Source organism: Dendropsophus ebraccatus, chromosome 4 (genome assembly GCF_027789765.1).
Source record: "Dendropsophus ebraccatus isolate aDenEbr1 chromosome 4, aDenEbr1.pat, whole genome shotgun sequence".
Lineage (NCBI taxonomy): Eukaryota > Metazoa > Chordata > Amphibia > Anura > Hylidae > Dendropsophus > Dendropsophus ebraccatus.
The window spans coordinates 76,669,639-76,690,819 of NC_091457.1; the positions used below are offsets into that span (position 1 = coordinate 76,669,639).

General features: G+C 45.1%; 1 protein-coding gene across 2 annotated transcripts in view; it reads right to left on the bottom strand.

Annotated features, from left to right (window-relative positions):
* The window catches only part of ANKRD11 (ankyrin repeat domain containing 11), a 218,881-nt gene that overhangs the window by 55,851 nt on the left and 141,849 nt on the right, over nt 1-21,181 (bottom strand). For both annotated transcript variants that reach the window (XM_069966057.1, XM_069966056.1), the window contains one exon: nt 566-695. In XM_069966057.1, the coding sequence (XP_069822158.1) occupies nt 566-695 (130 nt within the window). The remainder of the gene's footprint in view (nt 1-565; nt 696-21,181) is intronic.

Here is a 21,181-nt window from a genome sequence, read left to right on the forward strand (position 1 = left end):
CATCAAGAGCGGGGACAACGGTGGTGTTGTGGGCGGGGCTAAGTGGTGCTAACCCCGCGAGGTCACGCCCACTCAATACAATCTGCAGTTGATAAAAGATCACTTTTTACTTGAACAAGCACCATGACATATGATATGAAATAAGGTATGAAAAACGCTAAATTTACCCTTTACACCTGTGTAGAAATGTCAGAATGCACAAAGGGGGTGACAGTGTGGGGGGACACACCATGCCAGCACATTTAGGGCCACTTCATTTACTCTGTGTGAACTCGCCCTTATGCAGATTTAGCATGTATTTGTTTCTAAAAATGAGCTGCCACTGGCTGTCAAAATAAATAAAAATCACTTGTCAATTGTCTCAGACTGAAATTGCCTCTTTACTGAAATAATCCGCACATACAAAGTTATTCTGTAAAACTATATGTCAGAAAGTAAAGCCTTTATTTTCTACCCTAACCTCGTGTAAGTAGGTGAGACCACCTCTGATGGTATGTCTTGAAAGCAAAAATAGCTAAAAATTTTTCTTCTACACAACTCAAAATACAAAGCAGAGCACAAATACCTGTATCTGAATCTTTTTGATCTCCATTTGTTCCTACTGAGAAAGGCAATTTTCTTTTTGTAGTTTTCTCTTTCCCTCCATCACTTCGATCCAACTTTGGAGTTTTATTTAGGGAAACTTTCTCTTTATCCTAAAAGAAATTGAACAGATCTTATTTTTTTTTATTAGGCACTAAGTTTAGGCGATAAACATGAAACATTTGAAGATGCAATGGGGTTGTGGGTAAAGTGGTACAAACATAACATGCAACATGTTTAAAAGGAATGGATCTAGACGTGATGTCATAGTGGATTACTACAGAAAAATTGTGTTTTCAATAAACTTAAGGAAAAAAGTATAGACGCAATGGCAGTCATGTAAACGGGATACTTTTAAAAATGTATAAAAAATAAAAGTATAACTGCATTTAGGCCCAAATCTATGTAGAGAAGAAAGTCTGACTGCTGGATTTCCTGCCCATTTCATTGTATGAACACTAAAGAGGTTATCTAGGATTAGAAAAATATAGCCTATTTGTTCCAATAACTTGAAATGTGCCCTTGAGCATCAGCTACAGCTTGACAATGACTGATATGTCTTGTTCTCACTCCACCCCACCAAACCAGGAAGTTAGCGAAATACGGCGGTGCTGGGCTCAATGGGGGGAGACGAGATCTATACAGCTATCTCTTAAGATCCTGCAAAGTTCATGCTCTCTGCATTATTCTGTCCACTTCTGAGCACATATTATACATTACTTGGTAGGAAGCAGGTGTTGCAGTGGACACTGTTTTTCTCATCAATATATATTCTGAGCAACATTCTAATAGGACACTGGCCCTATTACATAAGGGTGGTCAAGGAAAAGTTGTCAGTCACTATTTGGCAGTTTGTTTCTGAGCTTGAAGAGTCGTGTGTGTGTGTGTGTGTGCTGGATGACTGTATGAGCAGCAGTGTAATATGAAGATATAAGTAGTGTGTGTGTGTGTGTGTGTGTGTGTGTATATATGCTATGGCTGCAGCAAGCTGTGTGTGCATGCTATGGCTGCAGCTGTGTGCGCTATGGCTGCAGCAGGCTGTGTGTATGCTATGACTGCAGCAGGCTGTGTGTGTGTATGTACTATGGCTGCAGCAGACTGTGTGTGAGCTATGGCTACAGCAGGCTGTGTGTGTGTGCGCATGCTATGGCTGCAGCTGTGTGTGTGTTTGCTATGGCTGCAGCAGGCAGTGTGTGTGTGTGCGCGCGCTATGGCGTGCCCCCACACCCACAGTGTGAGTGACCCCCTCTCTATATCACTATGTGTGACCCCCTCTCTATATCACTATGTGTGACCCCCTCTCTATATCACTATGTGTGACCCCCTCTCTATATCACTATGTGTGACCCCCTCTCTATATCACTATGTGTGACCCCCTCTCTATATCACTATGTGTGACCCCCTCTCTATATCACTATGTGTGACCCCCTCTCTATATCACTATGTGTGACCCCCTCTCTATATCACTATGTGTGACCCCCTCTCTATATCACTATGTGTGACCCCCTCTCTATATCACTATGTGTGACCCCCTCTCTATATCACTATGTGTGACCCCCTCTCTATATCACTATGTGTGACCCCCTCTCTATATCACTATGTGTGACCCCCTCTCTATATCACTATGTGTGACCCCCTCTCTATATCACTGTGTGAGACCCCTCTCTATATCACTGTGTGAGACCCCTCTCTATCACTATAGCTGACATCTATATAACAGGTATCTGGAATTGTTAGCAGTTTGTGTGTATGGTGAACATTTAGTTAGAAACATAAGATTGTCAGCAGGAAAAGACCACCTGCTCCATCTAGTCTAGTTGTGAATAGTTCAAGACATAGAGGCTGGAGACTGGCTGCATCCACTGCACACACAGGAGTCGGAGAGCCCATAAAGCCTCATTTAAAAGGACAACTCCGGCCAAAACTATTTTTTAATATGTTATTACTTACGGAAAGTTAGACAAATTTCTAATGTACATTAATTATGGGAAATGCACATATAGGGCTATTTCCCTTAATTTAGTAGATCAGGGAGACTTCAGATTCTCTAAAAAAAAAAAAAAAAAAAAAAAGTGACATCACGAACCGTAGGTGTAATTCTAATGAAGTGCCCAACAGGGGCACACTATATATAGAAGTCAATAAGTACCATTGACTTCCATATATAGTGCGCCCCTGCTGGACACTCCATTGGAATTACAATGGATGTGTGTGTAAATGTAATATACAGTTTTTGATTGAATACATTTATGGAATACTTTGGGGAGCAAGTGTCCTTGCTCCCCAAAGTATTTCATAAATGTAATCAATCAGTACATCACAGTAAGCCCGCCGAACCGCCGCTCTGGACTACACTCAACTACTCTCATCACTTGCTCATAGCATGAGCAGATGAGCAGGTAATGGGAGTAGTAGTAGCTGGGTTATATTGCGATGAGATCGCCGCCGCCGATGCCGCGCAGGGGGAGCTTCTCATCACTGTGCAGCTATCATCTCCCTCCTGCTTCTTCATCCTAGATCCGGCCAAACTTTACACTATGTGATGGCTGACTCCCCGCCCGGCCGCCGCTCTCCAATCACACGTGCAGACTCCCGGTGCTTCCTGGTGTCCCCGGCTGGCACATGTGATCAGAGAGCAGCGGCTGGGCGGGGAGTCAGCCATCATATAGTGTAGAGTTTGGCCCGATTCAGGAAGAAGAAGCAGGAGGGGGGAGTGGAGGGGGATGATAGCTGCACAGTGATGAGCGGCTCCCCCTTTATCAGCGGCGGCGATCTCATCGCAATATAACCCAGCTACTACTACTCCCATCACCTGCTCATGCTATGAGCAGGTGATGAGAGTAGTAGTTGAATGTAGTCCAGAGCGGCGGTTCGGCGGGCTTACTGTGATGTACTGATTGATTACATTTATGGAATACTTTGGGGAGCAAGGACACTTGCTCCCAAAGTATTCCATAAATGTATTCAATCAAAAACACTGTATATTACATTTACACACACATCCATTGTAATTCCAATGGAGTGTCCAGCAGGGGCGCACTATATATAGAAGTGAATGGTACTTATTGACTTCTATATATAGTGCGCCCCTGCTGGACACTCCATTGGAATTACACCTACGGTTCGTGATGTCACTTTTTTTTTTTTTTTTTTTTTTTAGAGAATCTGAAGTCTCACTGATCTACTAAATTAAGGGAAATAGCCCTATATGTGCATTTACCATAATTAATGTACATTAGAAAGTTGTCTAACTTTCCGTAAGTAATAACAATAAAAATTTGATTTGGCCGAGCTTCTCCTTTAAGAGTCTCAAAACACAGGATTAGCCTGATATCCCCGCAGGAAGGGCACAGCCTAGGGGTGGCTCCTGTAAGCAAACCACCAAAACCATCATATTAAGTGGCCCTATAAGTTAATGTAATGACAAGGGAAAACCCAAGGACAGGTATCCATCCACAGACAGCTGTTTCGGGGTGTTGCCCCTCATTAGTGTGGAGCAGGATTCTGGCTAGGAGCAACGTCTAGTAGAGCCGTACAGGAAACAGGTCACTGATCTCAGGGAGAGCAGCCAAAGATAACACTGTCGGCTGCTGGCTAAAGCTCAATACAGTGAAATCCTAGGTGCATTGCTCCCTGTAATATACGATTAAAAAAAAAAAAAAAAAAATCTTAGAAAACCAATATAGTATCGGATGAAACCAGTGACTAATTAACTGCAGATAAGGCCCATTTATTTATTTTTTTTTTAAAAAAGGCCACTTAAATAGCAAAAACCCAGACAATGGTCATCTCTATTAATAGACAAAAGAATCAATATTGTCCTTCAAATGGTCAAAACGGACTGCAGCCAAAAAAAAAAAAAAACACAACGAAAAGAAAAGCAGAAAGCCGAATAAAAGTTAGTGTTCCATGGAGTTTATACACTTGTTGGCAAAGTATACAGATCATGCAAGGTGGGTTAACAGCAAGTGTTTTCACAACAGGGTCTGGGATATTATATTCTGGGGGGAGGGATGGGGAAATATAACGCACTTGCCAAAAGCAAGGTGGGTTATAAAAGATTTTAAACAATACAGTGATGATTTATTTTTTAAAACTGTTATGGTAAAAGTTATAACCTCAAACAAGTGAATTACAACAAATAACTGAATCTAGTCTGAGACATACAGTGGGAAAACAAATATTTTATACTCTGTAGTCTAGAAAAAAAAAATCCAGAAAATCACATTGTTTGATTTTTAATTAATTCACATTTAATTGCATAAAATAAGCCTACCAACCAGCAAGAATTGTGGCTCTCACAAACCTGTTAGTCTTTCTTTAACTAGCTCGCCTACTCTGCACTCATTACATGTATTAACCCTTAGAGGACCGGGCCAATTTCAATTTTTGCATTTTCTTTTTTTCCTCCTTATGCTTAAAAGGCCATAGCATTTTTTTCACCTAGAAACCCACATAAGCGCTTATTTCTTGCGCCACTTATTGTTTTTTGCAATGACAGGCTGAATTTTTTCATAAAGTACACCGCAAAATCAGAAAAAAAAATTCAATGTGTGGTGAAATTGAAAAAAAAAAACAAAAAAAAAAAAACGCATTTCTTTTATTTGGGGCTTTTTTGTTTTTACGCCATTCACCCTGGGGTAAAAATGTCTTATGTTCCTCAAGTCGTTACGATTACAACGATATGTAACATGTATAACTTTCATTGTATCGGATGGCCTGTAAAAAATTCTAACCATTGTTAACAAATACATTTTCCTTAAAATAGCTCTATTCCCTGGCTTATAGCGCTTTTATGGAGCTGAGGTGTCATTTTTTACACCATGATGTGTTCTATTGGTACCTTGATTGCGCATATGCGACTTTTTGATCACTTTTTATTACAATTTTTCTGGATTTGACGCAACCCAAAATGGGCAATTTAGCACTTTGGGATTTTTTTTGCGCTTACGTCATTTACCGTGAGAGATCAGGAATGTGATTAATACGTTGGGTGATTACGCACGCGGCGATACCAAACACATGCTTATTTATTCATTTTTATTTATTTATAACATAGGAGAAGTGGGGTGATTCTGACTTATTAGGGGGGGGGGGGGGGGGGGGGGGGGCTTTTTTTTACACTTGACTAGAAGCCCCCCTGGGAGACTTCTAGTATTAGATGCCCCCCTGGGAGACTTCTAGTATAAGTACACTAATCTCTCATAGATAACTATGCTGCATAGATATGCAGCATAGATTGATGAGCTAGATTGATGCTGCAGCCGGAAGCAATAGAGTGCTGAGCCAGGATCAGCGCCATTACAGCGTTGACCCCGAAAGAGTAAGATGTGTGGATCGCTCCTCCAGGATAACGTCCTGGAGGAGCGATCCACCCCACTAGACACCAGCGAACAGCTGCATCAAGTAATCGGATGCAGCTGTCAACTTTGACAGCTGCATCTGATTACTTTATTAGCGGGCATGGCAACCGGACCGTGCCCGCTAATAGCCGCGGTCCCGGGCTACAAGCAGCACACGGGACCGCCGCACGGCCCCGCTCTGAACACATTGAGGCGGCCCTGGATGCACAGGGTACGTCTGGGGTCACCTAAGGGTTAAAGGGGTAGTTCAGCAAAAAAATTCCTTTAAAAAAATCAACTGGTGGCAGAAAGTGCCAGATATTTGTAATTTCGCTCCTGGTAAAGAAGCAATGAAACACGTTGGGGGTGCGGAGTGGAGTCGTCTGGACATCTATCCTGGGTGAGTGCAATATCTATAGGGGATTTCTTTAATTTGTTTAAAACGCGGAATGGGTCAGCCTTATAGCAAGTATTTCTCAACACATTACTATATGGGCATTCAGACTAGAGATATCCCAGGGTGGACAGGTTATGTATATTGGGCATGTGCATTATTGATTAGTATGCAATATGTAGTAGCTGCTAGTGGGTAGTGCAATTTATAGCTGCTGGTGAAAGTATGACCTAGGGAATTATTATTTACATATTATAGGTGTGCAATATATAGTTGCTGCTATTATTGTATAGTGATCTTGGGTGCTACATAAAATTATAGTTGTGCAATATACAGTTGCTGCTATCATTATATAGTGTTCTTGGGTGCTACATAATACTTTAACCGCACATATTTGGAGTTTATCATCTTAGGTGCATTATGTTATAGTTATGTATTGGATGTACGTGTCCACTCCCAGGATTTAGAAAGAAGTTGCACCACGACCCCACTCTGTATCCCACCGATCCCTGCTGCTATGTGCAGCAGGGGTCCGTGGCTATTAGCGGGCGGAAAGTCATGCCCGCTAATAAGACATTTAAATGCAGCTGTCAAAACTCACAGCTGCATTTAAATGTCCTTACCCGCCACGGAACCACCAATGACTTTTTATCAGGCTTCCCAGTATGGGACCGGGGAACCCTAGCTGGGAATGACGCTGATCCCAGCTTGGCGATCGATTCATAACAGTTGCAACTGGCCTTTGACTTGATCTGTAGAAAAATGGTTTCTATGTAATCTATATATACACCGTATTTTTTGCTTTATAACCCCTGATTTAGACCACATTTAGACCACTGAAAACAGGGAAAAAATATTTCATGCATTAAACTTCCCTGGTGGTCTAAAGTCATAAAGGGAATAATGCAGTGAAGGGGTCAAAGTTTATTGAAATGACAGGGCCTTGTGCATACACATACACCACTGCTGCATGCCTAATACACACTCCGATCTGCTACACCACACACACACAGCTCAACTATGTCATATACACCCAGCTACATCATACACAATTGGCTCAGCTGTACAAACATATCCACAGGCACGCACAATGTTGCATCAACACACACTTCTGCTACACCACCATAGAAAAACAGTTCTGAAAAATGCACACCAGACAAATTTAAATACAGATTGTATTTACCTGCAGTATTACAGCAGGTATAGTGTGAAAATGTACACTAATTTAACTTGGTATTTCCAGACACCATTTATATAGATTTGTATGCATATATAAAGATTCAAACGTTAATACAGTGGTACCTCGGTTCTCGAACTTAATTGGTTCCGGAAGGCAGTTTGAGAACCAAGCAGTTTGAAAACCGAGCAGTGTCTTCCCAAAGGAAATAATGTAAATGTGATTAATTGGTTCCAGCAGCCACCAATAATTACCTACAATACTCATTTATTACACTGATAAGTGCTCAGCATAATCAGTACAGAACAGCACTATACTGTACAGGACATTAAACATAAGAAATGTTTGTCAGAACCAGCAATTATAGTACAGTAGTCACCAACTCCTCACCCATCCTTTACTGTATAGCGTCCCCCCCATCCAAGCACTGTAATGTATGGGAGATGGTGGTGCACTGCCTGTACTACTACTGCACTCTATATGAACTCCAGCAGTCTTATACAGCACTGTACTGTATGTGAAGCGTCACCACTGCTTAACTTGCCAGGTACAACCCACCATCCACGCTCGCAAAAACGTTCGAAAAAACGTTCGAAAACCGAGCAAAGTTCGAATTCCAAACACTATTTTCTGGGTAAATTTTCCTTCGAATACCAAGCAGTTCGAGTTCCAAAGCGTTCTAAAACAGAGGTATTACCGCAATGCTTTTTCTTGCATATTTTACCAACATAATATATTACAGCAATACAATTCAAGCATTATCTCCAGTATTGTACAGGTACAGTAGTTATGATGCAAAAAGTGCAGGACCTTCCAGGATGTCAGCCTTGTGATTAGTCACATGATTGTGATATCACCAAAGGTCCTTCAGCTTGGTAAGTTTCCATGCATATCCCCTCCAGATTGCTCTCCTGCGGGGCACTGATTGGTACTGACAGGAGAAGGAAGAGGACTGCACAGCTTATCCAGCTGTCCGGCACAGCGATGAGTCAGCACTGTGTCCGACCATCAGGGAAGGAGTCAGGGCAGTCTGACAGTGTCAGGCTGCCCTGTCACCTGAATATAAGACACAAGCACTTTTTAGCAAGATATTTTCTTGATAAAAAGTGCGTCTTCTAAAACGAAAAATACAATATACACTACATAGAATCCTATGAAGAACCAGTTAACTGTACATTGTTGCCCCCTAGTGGAGCTACAAGTTAATATAGATGAATTTACAAAAACAAAACAAAAACGATGTGTCTGTAATCACCCAAACTTTTAAAATTCTCACATTCTAAATCTCGCACGGTAAATGGCATAAGTGCAAAAAAATTCCAAAGTGCAAAATTGTGCCTTTTTTATGGTCTCATCAAATCCAGAAAAATTGTAATATGTGAACAAAAAGTCGCATATATGCAAGCAAGGAACCAATAGAAAGCGTATCGCGCAAAAAAAATGACACCTCACACAACCCCATAGACCAAAGGATAAAAGCATTATAAGAATGGTTATAGAGCAATTTTAAAGAACAGTTTTTTTTGTTTTTTTTTTAAGGTTTTATTTTTTTTGAAAAGCAGTCAGATAAAATAAAAATGATACAAGTTACATATTGTTGTAATTTTACCGATGTGGGGAACATAGATCACATTTCAGTGATCCTCAAATAAATAAATTATGTTTTCAATTTCACACCCCAATTAATTTTTTCTGGTTTTGCAGCATGTTTTATGGAAAAAATTATGTCCGTCATTGCAAAGTACAATTAGTGGCGCAAAACATAAGGGCTAATGTGGGTCTGTGGGTGAAAAAATGCAAGCACAATGGAGGATAAAATTGAAGTGTGATAACGAAAAGTTACTCGTTCCTTAAAGGGTTAATTGATGTAATCATGTGTCCTGACTCCTCCTGTTTTTAAATTGTCTATGTGTATATGTATTTTATGGGACTACAGGTTGTTGTGTACATATAAATGATTTGCTCAATTGAATTTGTGTGATGAATATTTATGGGGTTGATGTAGGTATAATGTGGTCAGATGAGACCAAAATAGAAGTAGCTTCTGGTATCAAGACTATTTGCCATGTTTGGAAGAAGAAGGATAAGTATGACTCCAAGAACCCATTCCCAACCGCGAAGCATGGGGGTGGACATCATACTTTGGGTATGCTTTTCTTCCAAGGGGTCAGGAGGACTGCACCGTATTGAAGGAAGCATAGATGGGACCATGTATCTCAAGACTTCTGTAATTGCAAAGTAGTTTTCTGTACAAAATATTAAGTTTTTTATTGTATTAAATTTCAGGCAACAAAACACTAAATAAGACTCTGCCTTACAAAGTGTACCTACAATAACAGTTACAGACCTCTATTCTTTGTAGGTGGGAAAACTTGCAATTTTGGCAGTGTATCAAATACTTATCCCTATTGTAACTAGTATGGAGGAAAAACAAAAACATATGTCCATTAAATAAGCATTCCATAATTTTTTTTTCTCCCTTCCTCCACTGCAGGCGGGCACATATACTCACCAATGATGATCGGTGTCCCGCGACGCCGTTCAAACCCTGCCAACATGCAGTGAGGGATAAAAAAAAAAAAAAAAAAGTGGAATGCTTCTCTTAATAAGACTAAGGGAGGAGTGCTGATGTAGACTAGGGAGGGGAGTTGTGTGTGTGTGTGTGGGGGAAGAGGAATGGAGAATTGGTTGTGGGAACTTAAAGCGTAACTATAATTTCAGTAGCCAAAAAATGAAATTTCTCAAATAAAAAGCCCACGTGTTACACTTTAAAAAGAGCCCTAAACGTTCCTATCTTGTGAGGTTGCTGAGATATCCCCAGTTGTTTGGCTCAGAATAATAAATGAATTTTTCTCCTGGCTGAGAGATAGTGGGCGTGGTCTCCTCCTCTCTGAAAGTGGGTGTGGCCTCCCTCTCATCTTTCTGGGTACCTCCATCCACTGGCTGCTGAGCAGCGCCATAGCAGATGGTATCGCACTCACTGGACTGTAGGATTAGATACAGCATCATAGCAGATGGTATCACACACACTGGATGGTGGGATTAGATACAGCATCATAGCAGATGGTATCGCACACACTGGACGGTGGGATTAGATACAGCATCATAGCAGATGGTATCGCACACACTGGACGGTGGGATTAGATACAGCATCATAGCAGATGGTATCACACAAACTGGACTGTAGGATTAGATACAGCATCATAGCAGATGGTATCACACAAACTGGACTGTAGGATTAGATAAAGCATCATAGCAGATGGTATCGCACACACTGGACAATAGGATTAGATACAGCATCATAGCAGATGCTATCACATACACTGGACGGTGGGATTAGATACAGCACCCCTGTAGGTGGTATCTTACACAGTGGGATTAGATACAGGGCTGCATTACAGAAAGGTGTGGGACACTATGCAGGGGAGTGGGGGCTGGGGGAGCACAGCACTCTTCCCTCTGTGCTCTGATACCTGACAGTAGCACATAACAGGAGGACAGTGTTGCTCTCCTGCTTACTACAGGAGAGCACCAGCACTGAAAGGGTGTCAGACTGACCGGAGGAGGAGGGAGGGGACCGGAGCGCTCCTCTGTCTGTGTGCTCTTACAGATACCAGAGCACATGGAAGCAAAGTGCAGGAGTCTGGGGAGGGGGCCATAACACTCAGAGATACCGGAGAGGAGCCTGAGCTGCGGAGGAGGGGGCTGCCGTCCAGAGGAAGCAGAGGAAGGGACTGGAGCTCTCGTACTTCTGTGCGCTCCAGTGTTTGACCTGTCACCAGACACCGGAGCACATGTCAGGAAGGAGAGCTGGGGTCTGCTGCTTACCACACAGCCTGGTATCAATCACCCAGCTCCAGCAGGGACAGCAGCAAGATCAGCAGACAGGAGAGGGATGATGCCACGGGGGTTGGAGGGGGGAGGGGTCCGGTTCGGTCCAGTCCAATAAGATCCTGTCAGGCACTGAATGACTTCTTGCTATGTGCCCTGTGTCTGAATCATCCCCACAGAACATAGCAGGCAGAGCGTGTCTCCCATCTCCTCACTGCCTGTCATGTGACTTGCTGACAGTCCGTACCTAACTGCTGCTCAGGCACTGTACGGATTTTCAGCAGGACTGGACAGTTTTGCACAAGTAGCAGAGAGACACAAAACACAGCTGAGGGGACATTCTGCTTCATATATTTAAAAAAACTGTTCAATTTAGGTAATTATTCTAAATTGCAAAAATTCTTATAATGGCCTAAACTAACTAAAACTAAATTGTAAAAATATTTTATAGTTGCGCTTTAAAACACAAGAGTTCTATACATACTGTTCAATACTACAAAGAAATGCTTTCTGAATGACAATTACACCACCACTGCCGGCTCCACTAGGCATTGCTCCCACCTAGCCAGAATCCTGCTCCACACTGATGAGGGGCAACTGTACCATTAGATACATCCTCTTTAATATGACCTACGGATAGAACGGCTTAGTCACAGGGAAGCCTTTGCCGCAGTCCATTTTTTAAACCGCGGGCAGGTTCCAGTGTACAGTGCCGTTCTATCCACGGGTACTGGGCAGGGGTTGAAGCACTGGAGGCGAGCTGGCCCACCCCCAGTGGGAGGGAATTTCCTCCCCTCTATGACGCAGCTCCATTAGAATCAATGGAGCCACGTCAGAGGGTCCCACTGGAGGCTGTGCTTAAGCCCGGTCCGGTACCCGTGAATAGAACGGCGCCGTACAAAGGAACAGGGCTACGGTTCAAAAAAATGGGCGGCGGCCCTTTCTGTCGTGGATAGGCAGAGAAAAAAAACTTGCTAAAATCATACATATTACCCAAAACTACTTTACACTATGCAAATGCCCTCTATAAAACTTCCACTCACCTTTCCAAAAAAAACTTTAAAGCGATGTTTAATAAATTTCTATGGAACCAACAAAATCCCAGAATTGCCTTCTCTATCCTCAACAGAAGGAAATATGATTGAGGACTAGGTCTTCCAGACCCGGTGAAATATTATAAAGCTCTACACTTGTGTAGGGCCACGTCCTTTCTCCACACGAATACTGTTCCCCTTCATGTGAGAGCAGAGTGGGCAACGATACCTCCTTGTCACCATTATCTATTCTGGTCACCCCCTGAAAATCTCATACCAAGAACATTAAACCCCATTACTAAGGCCACTTTGGAAATGTGGCAAAAATTGAATAAAGAAAACTCATTCTTGCAGCCGCCTTCACCTATGACGGCCCTTCGGTACCTAAAATACTTAAAAAGAGGTCCGCTTACAGACTTTCTGGCACACAATCCCCTTAAAAGAAGACACTAGCAGACATTCCTGTCACTCTACACAATACCACCATTGCTTCATTACTAGGTAATCGCCTCATTCCTTTAAATTTCTTACACATTCATGACTTTACATCTTCTCTGAAGACTTTTCTTTCTCTGGAAGGCAGGAGACGTACTCCCACTAGCTTTGAAACGTTAAAGTTGAAGCAACCTATAGCTAAATGTCTAAGATTCACTCACACTTCCTGAGTTTAGATCTCCCCTCTAAGCCCAGTTTCCTCATCGCCTGGGAAGAACTTAAAGTGTCACTGTCGTGAAATTTGAAAATGAATTTTGAAGCTCTCTCCGTCTTCACTGTTCTCCTATGGAGAGAGGGAAATAAAACACCAAAACAGGACAGCAAAGTTAATCTACAAATACATCACCGGCTTTGTCCTCTGACAGTAAGCACTGACCTCTTTGACCTCTGAATACAGCAGTCACCCAGCTCCCAGTTTGTGTAATTTGTAGTTTGTTTTCAGCTCTCTGCTGGCAGCTAACTCCTTCCTCCCTCCTCCCCCTCCCTATAGAACAGACTGGTTGTGTCTGATGCAACAAGTCACAATTTCCTGATATTTTGCAGTGGATGACAGTTAGGAGAGGAGGGGAGAACCTGGGAAAAGTCTTTTTAAATGCAGATAATGGCATATTTGCCTAATAAACCCAATTACAAAGTTTCTTAAAATCACCTAGACTATTGTTTTCTGAAAAAAATTTCACAACTGACTCTTTAACCCCTTAACGACCGCGGGCGTAAATGTACGTCCCCAAAGCCTGTGCCTTAAGGCAAACGGGCGTACATTTACGCCCGCGGTTTCCCCAATCGATTCGTGTACACACATGCAGCGATCGGGGATTATGTATAGCAGGCCATCCCTGCTTGTCGGCACGGGGGGGGGGGTGATTAAACCCCCCCCCCTTCGTGCTGACGATTGGCGCTATTGGCTGATCAATTCAGATCAGCCAATGGCGGCGATCTGCAGCTTTCCGGGTCATCGGTCCAAGAACGGCACCGACCGCAATTACTGTTAAAAGTAATGGTGGCTACGGTGCCACGTCCCGATCGCCGTGATATAAGTACCCCAAGAAAGGGTTAAATACCTGCTAGAGGTGTCCACAGCAGGTATTGACCCATACTCACCTGATCCAGCATCCCGATCGCTTCTTCCGGGTCCCGATCGCGTCCTAGTCTTCGTCGGCATCCGCTGCCCCCCAGACACATCTTTTCTGCCAGTACCGTCCCAATAAGAGATGACGGTTTGGCGGGAAATTCTACAAACTTTGTGAGCGTACCTCAGGGTACACTTACAGATTTAGGGTACGTGCACACTGCGGAATGGAGAAGGATAACCCTTTGTGCATTCCTCAGCTGGCACCCGCCGGTGGACTGATGCGGGCGCTCACGTCTCCGCACATGTCAGACTCCATTCTATGCACGGGCGGATTCCGTCGTCCATCCACATAATGAACACGTTCATTCTTTGGACAGAGGGCGGAATCAGCCTGTACATAGAATGGAGTCTATGACATGTTCGGAGACGTGCGCACCCGCATCAGTACACCGGCGGGTGCCAGCTGCGGAATGCACAAAGGGTTATCCTTCGACATTCCGCAGAGTGCAGGTACCCTTAGAGTTTGAAGGAAGGGACTCTGAGTTAGTGGGGAGATCATTTGGGAACTGATCTTCCCACTGCTGGATAAAGGTTACCACCTGTACGGGGATACTTTTCTACCAGCATCCCCCTCTTCCGGTCCCTCACTGCCCGAGCTACTGTAGCCTGTGGCACGATCCGAAAATATCAGAAGCAGTAATTAGGGCCCCAATATTTAGCAGCCATGGAGCAGACCCGGCGCTTCTGGATATGAAGGACCCCGTATGGCACCAGGACAACATTTTCCAGGTGACGTCCCGCACACTGGAAAACAGGAGACCCCAGAAGAAGTGCGTGGCGTAACAGGGGGATCAGGAAGGACACCATTTTCCAGTGTGACACCTGTCCTGATCAACCCGGCCTCTGCATAAAGGATCGCTTCAAGGTGAACCACACGCCTGAGTTCTACATTTTCTAAATTCTGTCCCTTATTCCTATTTCAGGGGTCACGTTGATCCAGGGATTATTCTGATCGCCATTATGGAGTCGGGAAGGAATTTTTCCCCTGTGATGAGGCTACTATAGTCTGTCTCACGAGGGTTTTTTGCCTTCCTCTGGATCAACACAGGTTGAATTTGATGGACACCTGTCCTTAACAACCTTATAAACTAATAATAGGCCTAATACCCCCAAATAAATTAATAATTGTCCCTTTTCCCCAGCTAAATAGGTATGGCCGCCATTCCCATTAGGGACTTGCCATGATGCAATTACAAAGCCTCTGTGCGGCCAGGACAGTAGAAACCCCCGACAAGTGACCCCATTCTGGAAACTACACCCCATAAGGAATCTAACAAGGGGGGCAGCTGGGATATGGCCCCCTGGTGACGGCCACATTTGGGACGTGAAAATGAAAAAAAGGGATTTTTTATTTTCACGGCACATGTTCTACATATGTGCCTGTTACCAGTGGGGTCCATATGCTCACTGCACCCCTTGTTAGATTCCTTGAGGGGTGTAGTTTCCAGAATAAAGTCACTTGTGGGGGGTTTCTACTGTCCTGGCAGCACAGGAGCTTTGTAATTGCGACATGGCCTCCATCCTCCATTCCAGCCTCTAAATGGCGCTCTGTCCCTTTGGTGGCTTGCCCTGTGCCCATATGGCACATTATGTCCACATGTGGGGTATTTTCGTACTCACGGGAAATTACCCTACACGCTTTGCGTTTATTTTCTTTTTTAACCCCTTGTGGAAATGGAAAAAAAATCAAGGCTAGACCAACATTTGGTGTAATTTGTTTTAAATTTTTACTCTAAATCATTAATCTTGTCTTGATTTTTTCATTTTCACAAGGGGCTAAAAAATAAAAAAAACACAAAATTTGTAGAGCAATTTCCCCTGAGTACAGAAATACCCCACATGTGGACATAAAGCGCCGTGCGGGCGCAGGGTAAGCCTCCGAAGGGAAGGAGCGCCATTTGTTTTTTTGAGGCTGGATTTGGCTGGAATGAATTTCGAGGGGCCATGTTGCATTTAAAAGGCCCCTGTGTTGCCAAGACAGTTGAAACCCCCCACAAGTGACCCCATTATGGAAACTACACCCCTCAGGGAATGTAACAAGGGGTGTAGTGAGCATATGGACCCCACTGGTGACGGGCACAAATATGGAAAAATGTGGCGTGAAAATGAAATATTACATTTTTTACACTATAATGTTGGTCTAGCCTTGAATTTATTATTTTCACAAGGGGTTAAAAGAGAAAAAAACACACAAAATGTTTAGAGCAATTTACCCCGAGTCCGTAAATACCCCACATGTGGACATAAAGCGCCATGTGGGCGCAGGGCAAGCCTCCAAAGGGAAGGAGCGCCATTTGGATTTTGGAGGTTGGATTTGGCTAGAATGGATGATGAACGCCATGTCGCATTTATAGAGCCCTTGTGCTGCCAAGACAGTGGAAACCCCCCACAAGTGACCCCATTCTGGAAACTGCACCTCTCAGGGAATCTAACAAGCGGTGCAATGAGGATATGGACCCCTTGATGACGGGCACATTTTTGCCGTGAAAGTGAAAAAATGAAATTTTTCACTTTCACGTCACATTGTTCCACATTTGTGCCGTCACCAGTGGGGTCCATATGCTCACTGCAACCCTTGTTAGATTCCTTGAGGGGTGTAGTTTCCAGAATGGGGTCACTTGTGGGGGGTTTCCAGTGTTTTGGCAGCACGAGGGCTCTGTAAATGCGACGTGGCCCTTGAAATCCATTCCAGTGAAATCCAGCTTCCAAAAGCCAATTGGAGCTCCTTCCCTTTGGAGGCTCGTCCTGCGCCCGCTTGGCACTTTATGTCAACATGTGGGGTATTTCTGTACTCGGGAGAAACTGCGCTACATGTTTTGTGTTTTTTTTTCTCCTTTTCTCCCTTTGTGAAAATGAAAAATTGAAGTCTAGAACAACGTTTTAGTGTAAAAAATACTTTTGTCTTTTTTCACGCCATATTGTTGGGAAAATCTGTGAAGCACCTGTGGGGTCCAGATGCTCACCGCACCCCTTGTTACATTCCTTGAGGGGTGTAGTTTTCTGAATGGTGTCCCTTTAGTGGTGTTTTTTAGGTTTTGGCACCCCAGAGCCTCTGCCAAGCTGAAGTGATAGTCAGAAATGACCAAATATAACGGAGCCATTGAAATGCACTAGGCGCTCCCTTATATCTGAGGCTTGTGGTTGCGTCAAATAGCGCAATAGGGTCACATATGGGGTATTTCTATAAACTGCAGAAACGGGGCAATAAATATTGGGGTGCATTTCTCTGGTAATAAGTTTATAATTATGAAAAATATTGGATTACAATAAAATCTCTGCACAGAAAATTAAAATTTTCAAATTTCTTACACACTTAGCTTTTATTTCTGTGACTCCCCTAAAGGGTTAAAACACTTTCTGGATCTGCTTTTGCAGTTTGGGGGGTGCAGTTTCTGAAATGGGGTGCTTTGTGGGGCTTTCTAACATACAGGCCCCTCAAATACACTTTGAACCTGAACAGGTCCCTAAAAATATCTGATTTTGAAATTTTACTGAAAATTTGGAAATTTGCTGCTAATGTTTTCCGCTTTCTATTGTCTAAAAAAAATGAAATATAGTTTAATAAATGCTGCCAACATAAAGTAGACATTTTGCTAATGCTATTTAATATATAATTTATGTGGCATAACCATTTTCTGTATAAGCAGAAAAGGTTTAAAGTTTTTTAAAAATTTTCACGTTATTTTGGTTTTTTTCATAAAGATTTGTTATAAGTATCGACTCCAATTTACAAGAAATGTGAAGTACAATATGTCACGAGAAAACAATCTCAGAATCAGCCGGATAGGTAAAAGCATCCCGAAGTTATTAATGAATAAAGTGACACAGGTCATATTCATAAAATTTGCTCCGGTCCTTAAAGGGAACCAATCACTGGAAAAACGCATATAGAGCTTTTGAAATGTGCTGTTAGAGCACACAGCACACTTGTCACACGTGTTTCCATAGCCTCCGTGCCTTCCCCGTGTAAGCCGCAAAGTAACTTTATAAAACTGGCGCCCTGTATGCTAATTACCTGAGGTAGTCACCTGGGCGGTGTTCGGCTAGCAGGTAGTCACGGTCCCCTGGGCGTTCTTCCGCTGTAATCACGCCCCTCTGGGCGTGATTCAAATGGCCGAGTAGCTGTGACATTCTGATGCCGGACGCCGCGGCACATGCGCAGTGCAGCCGCTTCCATTTCGGCGGTACTGCGCCTGTGCAGAATAGCCTCGAATAGCCTGTTAGCCGGAGTTCGAGGCTATTCTGCACAGGCGCAGTCCAACCGGAATGGAAGCGGCTGCACTGCGCATGAGCGGCGGCGTCCGGCATCAGTACGTAAGCGCGCCGACGTTGGGCACGGCGCGCTCCCGAATGACGCCACAGCCACTCTGCCATTTGAATCACGCCCACTGCGCATGTGCCGCGGCGTCAGGCATCAGAATGTCACAGCTACTCGGCCATTTGAATCACGCCCAGAGGGGCGTGATTAAAGCGGAAGAACGCCCAGGGGACCGTGACTACCTGCTAGCCGAACACCGCCCAGGTGACTACCTCAGGTAATTAGCATACAGGGCGCCAGTTTTATAAAGTTACTTTGCGGCTTACACGGGGAAGGCACGGAGGCTATGGAAACACGTGTGACAAGTGTGCTGTGTGCTCTAACAGCACATTTCAAAAGCTCTATATGCGTTTTTCCAGTGATTGGTTCCCTTTAAGGCCATTTTAGGCCCGGTCCTTAAAGGGGTTGTCCGGCGATAAAAAATTATTCACAGAATAACACACATTACAAAGTTATACAACTTTGTAATGTATGTTATGTCTGTGAATGGCCCCCTTCCCCGTGTTTCCCCCCACCCACGCTAGACCCGGAAGTGTGGTGCATTATACTCACCACATCTCGTGTCGTCCACGGTCTCCGATCGTCAGCAGTGACGTCTTCTTCGGGAGGCCAGCGGATCTTCCCGAGTGCCGGCCGCCCTCTGCAGCGTCATCCGAAGCTCAGCCGCGATTGGCTGAGCACAGTTATGCTCAGCCAATCGCGGCTGAGCTTCGGATGACGCTGCAGAGGGCGGCCGGCACTCGGGAAGATCCGCTGGCCTCCCGAAGAAGACGTCACTGCTGAGGATCGGAGACCGTGGTCGGCACGTGACAGGTAATGTATAGCGCACCACACTTCCGGGTTCACGGGTGGGGGTGGTGGGACACGGGGAAGGGGGCCATTCACAGACATAACATACATTACAAAGTTGTATAACTTTGTAATGTGTGTTGTTCTGTGAATAACTTTTTATTGCCGGACAACCCCTTTAAGGGGTTAAGGGGTTAAAGCGTAACTGTCATGTTTTTTATTTTTATTGCAGAAATCAGTAGTATAAGCGATTTTAAGAAACTCTGTAATAGGTTTCATCGGCCAAAAACGCCTCCTTCTGTACTCAAGAAGCAATCTCCCAGCCTCCCCCCCTGACTTCTTATCTGTGCATTATCAGGCAAACAAGTCTTCATTACAGAAAAGCCAGTGAAGACTGGCTCTGCTCTCTCAATTGTAAGCCTATGAATGGGGGAGGGGCTGAGGGAGATGAGGGAGCAGGAAGAGGTGACATGAAGGTCAGCTGTTTGTAGACTCTCTGGGCACCTAAACCGCAGGATTCAGGTGTCAGAAAGGTCAGTGCTTATCTATGAACTTACTGAGAGAAGATTGCAGGGTGTTGTGCTGTGCAGGACTGCTCTGTGCTCAGTCACTCCTAACAGCCCCTCCCCTCTCCATAGCCACATAATGGAGACAGAAATCCTGCTTCATTTGATGTGAGGGGGGGAAGCTGGGAGATTGCTTTTTCAGTACAGAAGGAAACTCTTTTGGTACATAAAACCTATTACAGAGTTTCTTAAAATCGCTTGTACTGTTGATATTTAATGTTTTCAGAAAAATGACCCTGAAATGACAGTTACGCTTTAAGGACCCATGACGTATCGGTACGCCGGCCCTTTAAATGGGCGCCGCGCGAAATCGCGCTGCGCTCCGGTAAAGATGGCTGCTGATTCTATCAGCAGCCATCTTCATGTGTCACGTAGGGGGCAGTTTCCCTGCCCCCCCTGAGGACGATCCCTGTAATTGGCCGATGACTTCTCATTGGCCAATTACAGTGATTTACTCGGTTTTTCGGGACCGGATCCCGACACAGAGCTGTGATTGGTGCTGTCAGGGACAGCACCAATCACAGCAGTGCCGGGGACATCACCTGCCCGTGGATCCGGCCCCCCCATCGCCCGTGATTGGCCGGCTGCCGCCAGCCGGCCAGTCACGGGAGATCCACACTACTACCCCCATCATCTTCTTCTCTGCTTGCTGAGAATCAGCAACAGAGAAGGTGATGATGGGGGTGGTGAGTCCTGTGCCCGGCGCGGTACTGGAGGGTGCTGGGCGCCTCCTTCTCCCCCCATGGTGCCTCCCCCCGAACCACCTCCGTTGCAGGGAGATCAGCCAGCTAGCTGATCTCCCTGTTCTGCCTCCTCCTCCTCCCGGTAGCGGATCGCCTCCTCACCTTCTGATGCCTTCCGGTGCCGGCTGCGTCGTCCTCTCTCCTCCTCCCCCTCTGATGCTGGCTGCGTCCTCCTCTCTCCTCATCCGCCGCTCCTCCGTTTGTTTTCCTCTTCCCTCCCCCCCCTGCATCCTGCAACCCCCCCTTAATCCTGTCACCCCCCCCCCCCTGCGTCCTGCAACCCCCCCCCCCTTAATCCTGTCACCCCCCTGCGTCCTGCCAGCCCCCCTCAGTCCTGCCAGCCCCCCCTGCGGTCCTGCCAGCCCCCCCTGCATCCCGCCAGCCTCTGCGTCCTGCCACCCCACCCCCTGCGTCCTGCTACCCCCTGCATCCTGCCACCCTCTCCTCTTACCCTCTTCCCTACATCCTGTCACCCTCTCCTCCCTCCCCTTACCCTCTCCCCTTCGTCCTGCCACCCCCCCCCCTCTGTTTTGCCACCCCCTCCTCTCTCCTCTTACCCTCTCCTGCCACCCTCTCCCCTCCTCTGCCACCCTCTTCTCTCCATCCTGCCACCCTCTCCTCTTACCTCCTCTCCTGCCACCCTCTCTCCTCCGTCCTGCCGCCAATCTCCTGCCACCCTCTCCCCTCTGTCCTGCCACCCCTCTACTGCCACCCTTTCCCCCCCATCCTGCCACCCTCTCCTGTCTCCTCTCTCCTCTTACCCTCTCCCCTTCATCCT